Source organism: Salmo trutta, chromosome 30 (assembly GCF_901001165.1).
Source record: "Salmo trutta chromosome 30, fSalTru1.1, whole genome shotgun sequence".
NCBI lineage: Eukaryota > Metazoa > Chordata > Actinopteri > Salmoniformes > Salmonidae > Salmo > Salmo trutta.
In genome coordinates, this window is record NC_042986.1 from 40937014 (window position 1) to 40944513 (window position 7500).

Genomic DNA, 7500 nt, shown 5'->3' on the forward strand with positions numbered 1-7500 from the left:
ATCTCTCGTCTCTCTCTCTCTCTGCTCTCTCTCTCTCTCCTCTCTGTCTCTCGCTCTCTTTCTCTCTCTCTCTCTCTCTCTCTCTTAGACAGACATCTCTCTCTCTCTCTTTCTCTCTCTCTCTTTCTCTCTCTCTCTCTCTCTCTCTCTCTCTCTCTCTCTCTCTCTTAGACAGACATCTTTCTCTCTCTCTCCCCTCTTTCTCTCCTCCTCTCTTACTTTGTGGCTCCCTGACTCTATCTCTGCAGTCTGCTCCAGCTCCACCGTGCTGGTATTTTCTTTCTTGACTGAACCAGCCAGGGAAGATGTCGTCCAACCCGTCCCCAGGAGCAGGGTCTGGACCCGGGGCAAAACCCAAATCCCAGTCCCCCTTCAGGAAGAGGGGCAGCCTGCAGTACTCAACCAGCCCATGTAAGGAGAGGGACCAGGGGATGGGGATGGAGGGGTAGTGGGTAGTTTATATACCATGTTATCTGTGACTGAGTGTGTTGTGTATGTATGACTGATGAAGAATGAGAGGATGCAGGTTATTTTCATTAAGATCAAATCTATTTTACAGTTGTCAGTTACTTAATTACCTCACAGGATTATGTAATGTTTACATCGAAGCGTTCGGTCCATTTAGTAGGTGTAGGGAATAGGATGAAGGCAGAGTTTCCATGACGACGTTTGTGCTCGAATAGTTTGGGGAGCTAGAGACCTGTTGATCGAGGGGAAAGGAGGGGAAATTTCTCAACAAAATATTTAGTATCCCAAAAAAAGCACCATGGATTCCTTGCGTTCAGTGATTTTCATTTTTGCTAGATGGTTCTTAAAAAGTAAATGTAGAATTGTTGTCGTTTTTGCTTATCGTTAGTTTTGACACAAAACGGTGAGATTCAAGCCAGACTCAATCCATATTCTACGCTTGGATATTTCAGTGGACCCAGAGGCAGTCTCTCTATGATGGATTGAAATATGCTGTAACCTTGCTGCACCAGTGATTCTGTGATCCTCTTTCATCCCTATAACTGAACGAGAGGATTAACTATGCTGTATTACTGTATGCACAGTACGCCAACAGTACGCCAATCACACCGGCATCACCGCTACAGAACAGAGGATTTATCTGACATGTTCTGAGGTCTAGAACCATAGAAATCACAGGAGGTTTTTGGCACCTTAATTGGAGAGGACGGGTTTGTGGTACGAGTGGAATGGTATCTAATACATCACCTGGTTACCACCCGGTTACAACTTGGTTTCCACCTAGTTTCCACCTGGTTACCACCTGGTCTAGTCTATTCGCTCCATTCCAGGCCGTTATTATGAGTTGTCGTCCCCTCAGCAGCCTCCTGTGATAGAAATAGAAGATCTAGAATGGAAAGGTAGAATGATAGAACAGAACGTACAGTATATAATAGATAGAATATAGAATATCTCTGTGTCTTAGACTATTACTTGGTGAAAGATGCAACACCCTTATCTGCTGAATCAAACCCACATGTCCTGTGTGGCTCAGTTGGTAGAGCATGGCGTTTGCAACGCCAGGGTTGTGGGTTCGATTCCCACGGGGGACCAGTACGGGAAGAAAATGTATGCATTCACTACTGTAAGTCGCTCTGGATAAGAGCGTCTGCTAAATGACTAAAATGTAAAAAAAAAAAAAAAAAAGAAATGCTTAATTCCTGCATATTCTTCCTGCAGTTTCAGTGGGGGAAAAACACAGTTCAGTTATTTCTTGAAAATGTTATGAGAATAGCACATTCCTGTGTGTGGAACTATGTGAATGTTGTGTAGGACAGTGTGAATGTTGTGTAGGACAGTGTGAATGTTGTGTAGGACTATGTGAATGTTGTGTAGGACTATGTGAATGTTGTGAATGTTGTGTAGGACTATGTGAATGTTGTGTAGGACTATATGAATGTTGTGTAGGACTATGTGAATGTTGTGTAGGACTATGTGAATGTTGTGTAGGACAATGTGAATGTTGTGTAGGACAATGTGAATGTTGTGTAGGACTATGTGAATGTTGTGTAGGACTATGTGAATGTTGTGTAGAACTATGTGAATGTTGTGTAGGACAGTGTGAATGTTGTGTAGGACTATGTGAATGTTGTGTAGGACTATGTGAATGTTGTGTAGGACAGTGTGAATGTTGTGTAGGACTATGTGAATGTTGTGTAGGACTATGTGAATGTTGTGTAGGACTATGTGAATGTTGTGAATGTTGTGTAGGACTATGTGAATGTTGTGTAGGACAATGTGAATGTTGTGTAGGACAATGTGAATGTTGTGTAGGACTATGTGAATGTTGTGTAGGACAGTGTGAATGTTGTGTAGAACTATGTGAATGTTGTGTAGGACTATGTGAATGTTGTGTAGGACTATGTGAATGTTGTGTAGGACTATGTGAATGTTGTGTAGGACAGTGTGAATGTTGTGTAGGACTATGTGAATGTTGTGTAGGACTATGTGAATGTTGTGTAGGACTATGTGAATGTTGTGAATGTTGTGTAGGACTATGTGAATGTTGTGTAGGACTATATGAATGTTGTGTAGGACTATGTGAATGTTGTGTAGGACAGTGTGAATGTTGTGTAGAACTATGTGAATGTTGTGTAGGACTATGTGAATGTTGTGTAGGACAGTGTGAATGTTGTGTAGGACTATGTGAATGTTGTGTAGGACAGTGTGAATGTTGTGTAGAACTATGTGAATGTTGTGTAGGACTATGTGAATGTTGTGTAGGACAGTGTGAATGTTGTGTAGGACTATGTGAATGTTGTGTAGGACTATGTGAATGTTGTGTAGGACTATGTGAATGTTGTGTAGGACTATATGAATGTTGTGTAGGACTATGTGAATGTTGTGAATGACTATGTGAATGTTGTGTAGGACTATGTGAATGTTGTGTAGGACTATGTGAATGTTGTGAATGTTGTGTAGGACTATGTGAATGTTGTGTAGGACTATATGAATGTTGTGTAGGACTATGTGAATGTTGTGTAGGACAATGTGAATGTTGTGTAGGACAATGTGAATGTTGTGTAGGACTATGTGAATGTTGTGTAGGACTATATGAATGTTGTGAAACAGAGGAGTCAGGAGGAAGGTAGCTGACTGAGGCTTCATGCACTGATGGCCATGTTCTATATCTTTGAATTCTGGGTAAAAAAAAAACATACAATATTTTCATTATATTCAACATGCAAATCAAGAGCTGGTGACTATAAGGTTCTATCTGCAAAAAGACGATTCTGAGGCAATAGGCTTTAAAGTTCTGAACCCTCATTGGTTTGAATGGTGTCAGCAATATTTTTTATCTTGTATTCTTTTGAACTTAACAACATGAATTGGGGCATTTAGATTTCTATATAGGTAGAGAACATTGAACAGAACAAGGCTATGTTCTGCAAAAATGCAGATAGGACCCTTATAGTCCCAAGCTCTCAAAATTCCTAAAACTGAGTGGGCCATGTGCCAGTCCCAGACACACAGACAGACAATGTGTTATTAACATCTAGCCCAGTAGCCAACAACATATCAGATGTCAAAACATCACTAACGGTTAGATTATTGGAATTTTGTAATCTGTTTACATAACGTGTTATTAAATAAACAAATGTATCATAAAAAAGCAGAGCATTTACATCTGTGCAGAAAGATTGAATTAATTTGCTTAAAGGGTAGGTAGCATAAACGTAATCACATGTAACATATGGATTTGCATTAGAATACGCATTAAAAGTCCCAATGCAAAATTACATCTCACTTTTCAATTTTGAAAGTAATTACATAAAACTGATCAGAATGCCAAAGTCATGCCAGAAAAAACATTTGCCGGACCCGGCAAGCCAGCCTATTCCCTATAACAGTCAACTTCAAATGTACAGTGGCTTCCGAAAGTATTCGCCCCCTTTGGAATTTTTCCTATTTTGTTGCCTTAAAATCTGGAATTAAAATAGATTTTTGGGGGGTTTTGTATCACTTGATTTACACAACATGCCTACCACTTTGAAGATGCAACATATTTATTATTGTGAAACAAACAAGAAATAAGTCAAAACACAGAAAACTTGAGCGTGCAAAACTATTCACCCCCCCAAATCAATACTTTGTAGAGCCACCTTTTGCGGCAATTACAGCTGCAAGTCTCTTGGGGTATGTCTTTATAAGCTTGGCACGTCTAGCCACTGGGATTTTTGCCCATTCTTCAAGGCACAACTGCTCCAGCTCCTTCAAGTTGGATGGGTTCCACTGGTGTACAGCAATCTTTAAGTCATACCACAAATTCTCAATTGGATTCTGGGCTTTGACTAGGCCATTTCAAGACATTTAAATGTTTCCCCTTAAACCACTCAAGTGTTGCTTTAGCAGTATGTTTAGAGTCATTGTCCTGCTGGAAGGTGAACTTCTGTCCCAGTCTCAAATCTCTGGAAGACTGAAACAGGTTTCCCCCAAGAATTTCCCTGTATTTAGCGCCTTCCATCATTCCTTGAATTCTGATCAGTTTCCCAGTCCCTGCCGATGACAAACATCCCCACAGCATGATGCTGCAACCACCATGGATGGTGTTCTCGGGGTGATGAGAGGTGTTGGGTTTGCACCAGACATTTTCCTTGATTGCCAAACAGCTCAACTTTAGTCTCATCTGACCAGAGTACCTTCTTCCATATGTTTGGGGAGTCTCCCACATGCCTTTTGGCGAACACAAAACGTGTTTGCTTATTTTTTTCTTTAAAGCAATGGCTTTTTGCTACTCTTCCGTAAAGCCCAGCTCTGTAGAGTGTTTAGCTTAAAGTGGTTCTATGGACAGATACTCCAATCTCCCCTGTGGAGCTTTGCAGCTCCTTCAGGGTTATCTTTGGTCTCTTCTTGCCTCTCTGATTAATGCCCTGCTTGCCTGGTCCATGAGTTTTGGTGGGCGGCCCTCTCTTGGTAGGTTTGTTGTGGTGCCATATTCTTTCCATTTTTTAATAATGGATTTAATGGTGCTCCGTGGGATGTTCAAAGTTTCTGATATTTTTTTATAACCCAACCCTGATCTGTACTTCTCCACGACTTTGTCCCTGACCTGTTTGGAGAGCTCCTTGGTCTTCATGGTGCCACTTGCTTGGTGGTGCCCCTTGCTTAGTGGTGTTGCAGACTCTGGGGCCTGTCAGAACAGGTGTATATATACTGAGATCATGTGACAGATCATGTGACACTTAGATTGCACACAGGTGGTCTTTATTTAATTAATTATGTGACTTCTGAAGGTAATTGGTTGCACCAGATCTTATTTAGGGGCTTCATAGCAAAGGGGGTGAATACATATGCATGCACACTTTTCGGTTTTTTTGTTGTTGTTTTTTTTTGATTTTTTGAAAGTTTTGGAAATACATAACTGCATTTAACCAGTTATCAACTAATGTTACTGGTATATGCAGTTATCTTAGCCAGCAAGCCAGCCAGCTAAAGTTAGTTATTTTAGCCTGCTAGCTAGCCTAGCTAGCTACCAAATGCACAGGAGAAAAAGAGTTGCAGTTTTTTGCAAGAATTTATATGGTTTCTTCTTTGTGGATGTACATAGTAGCTCACCAGCGCCAACACTTGGTTTGGTATGTAATTACATGCTAGCATGGCCAGTGGCAAACATTAGCCAGCTAGAACTAGCTAGGTAGCACCGGTTCTTCAATAGACGAGAAATACTACATTGTGGGTAGTTTAGAAGATATCCGGAAATAAGTTAATAAATATGTAAAAACGCTCAAATATAACTCTATTTGTAGTTATAGGTAACCAGATCATGACTACAACTAAGTTACTAAGTCTTTGACCACACTGTGTTGTTACTTTGGGGAGTACTTCTGTGTTATTCCATGGGTCACAATAGTGACAGCACAAAACTTTTGTACTTTACAGGCTCTAGAGAAGTTAAAGCTGTACTTATAAATGTGTCATATATTATGCATTATCAAGGTTGTCTAGTATGATTTAGAGAAGTTTCATATGATTTCTCAAAATGGTCGCAAGACCACAAGCACATTTATGCAATGTGTACTTTTACAGAAGTCTACATTCAACGGCTTTAAAACAAAATGCATTGTTGAAATTGTAAAATATTTTCTTTGTAAACAGAATGTTTAAAAGGGTGTAGTTTAACATACTGTATGTGCATTCCTATTCAATTCATTTAAATCCATGATGGTCATGGTATATGAAAATATCTTTAGCGGTCACAATTGTGACCAATGGGACAATACAGTGGCTCTAACTACTTATATATATTTAATCATAGCAGATTATTTTTATTTTTTTCAGTAGATTGAAGTTGAGTTGGGTTATGGATATACTTGATCAAGGTGATCTTACAGATAATTTTAGCATCATCCATTAGCCTTTACATATGCTTAAATCAGTGATTCTGGCTGTAAAAAAAAAAGTTTAATTTTGTTATTTCAGGGGGAATTGGCTATGGATAGACCGTTAAACTCAATCAGTGTAATAACATAACAGATATTTAAGATCAATAGTTTTGTTAAGTGTCTCTTGCACAAGGGTATACTTGATTTATGTGAGTTTTGCTAAATAGTTGCAAAGGCAGACCTGTTTTATCAGAGTATCGGACATAGCCACAGGTGTTAACCTGGCTCGTATGGGTAGATGAGGACTGAAGTGCAGGTGTTAACCTGGCTCGTATGGGTAGATGAGGACTGAAGTACAGGTGTTAACCTGGCTCGTATGGGTAGATGACGATTGAAGTACAGGTGCAGACCTATTCTTTTTATAAATGTTGAAGATTGAGTGGTTCAACCACTCCACAAATTTCTTGTTAACAAACTGTAGTTTTGGCAAGTCGGTTAGGACATCTACTTTGTGCATGACACAAGTAATTTTTCCAACAATTGTTTACAGACAGATTATTTCACTTATAATTCACTGTATCACAATTCCAGTGGGTCAGAAGTTTACATACACTAAGTTGACTGTGCCTTTAAACAGCTTTGAAAATTCCAGAAAATTATGTCATGGATGCTTCTGATAAAGTAATTTACATAATTTGAGTCAATTGGAGGTGTACCTGTGGATGTATTTCAAGGCCTACCTTCAAACTCAGTGCCTCTTTGCCTGATATCATGGGAAAATCAAAAGAAATCAGCCAAGACATCAGATAATAAATTGTAGACCTCTACAAGTCTGGTTCATCCTTGGGAGCAATTTTCAAACGCCTGAAGGTACCACGTTCATCTGTACAAACAATAGTACGCAAGTATAAACACCATGGGACCACGCAACCGTCATACCGCTCAGGAAGGAGACGCATTCTGTCTCCTAGAGATGAACGTACTTTGGTGCAAAAAGTGCAAATCAATTCCAGAACAACAGCAAAGGACCTTGTGAAGATGCTGGAGGAAACAGGTACAAAAGTATCTATATCCACAGTAAAACGAGTCCTATATTGACATAACCTGAAAGGCCGCTCAGCAAGGAAGAAGCCACTGCTCCAAAACCGCCATAAAAAAGCCAGACTACAGT

At 39.8% G+C, this 7500-nt stretch overlaps 1 protein-coding gene across 1 annotated transcript in view; it reads left to right on the forward strand.

Moving 5' to 3' along the window:
- Nucleotides 1-198: 198 nt before the first annotated feature.
- ampd2b (adenosine monophosphate deaminase 2b) overlaps nt 199-7500 on the forward strand; it is a 61895-nt gene continuing 54593 nt past the window's right edge. The window contains exon 1 of the mRNA XM_029724187.1: nt 199-411. Within this exon, the coding sequence (XP_029580047.1) occupies nt 306-411 (106 nt within the window). The 5' untranslated portion in view covers nt 199-305. The remainder of the gene's footprint in view (nt 412-7500) is intronic.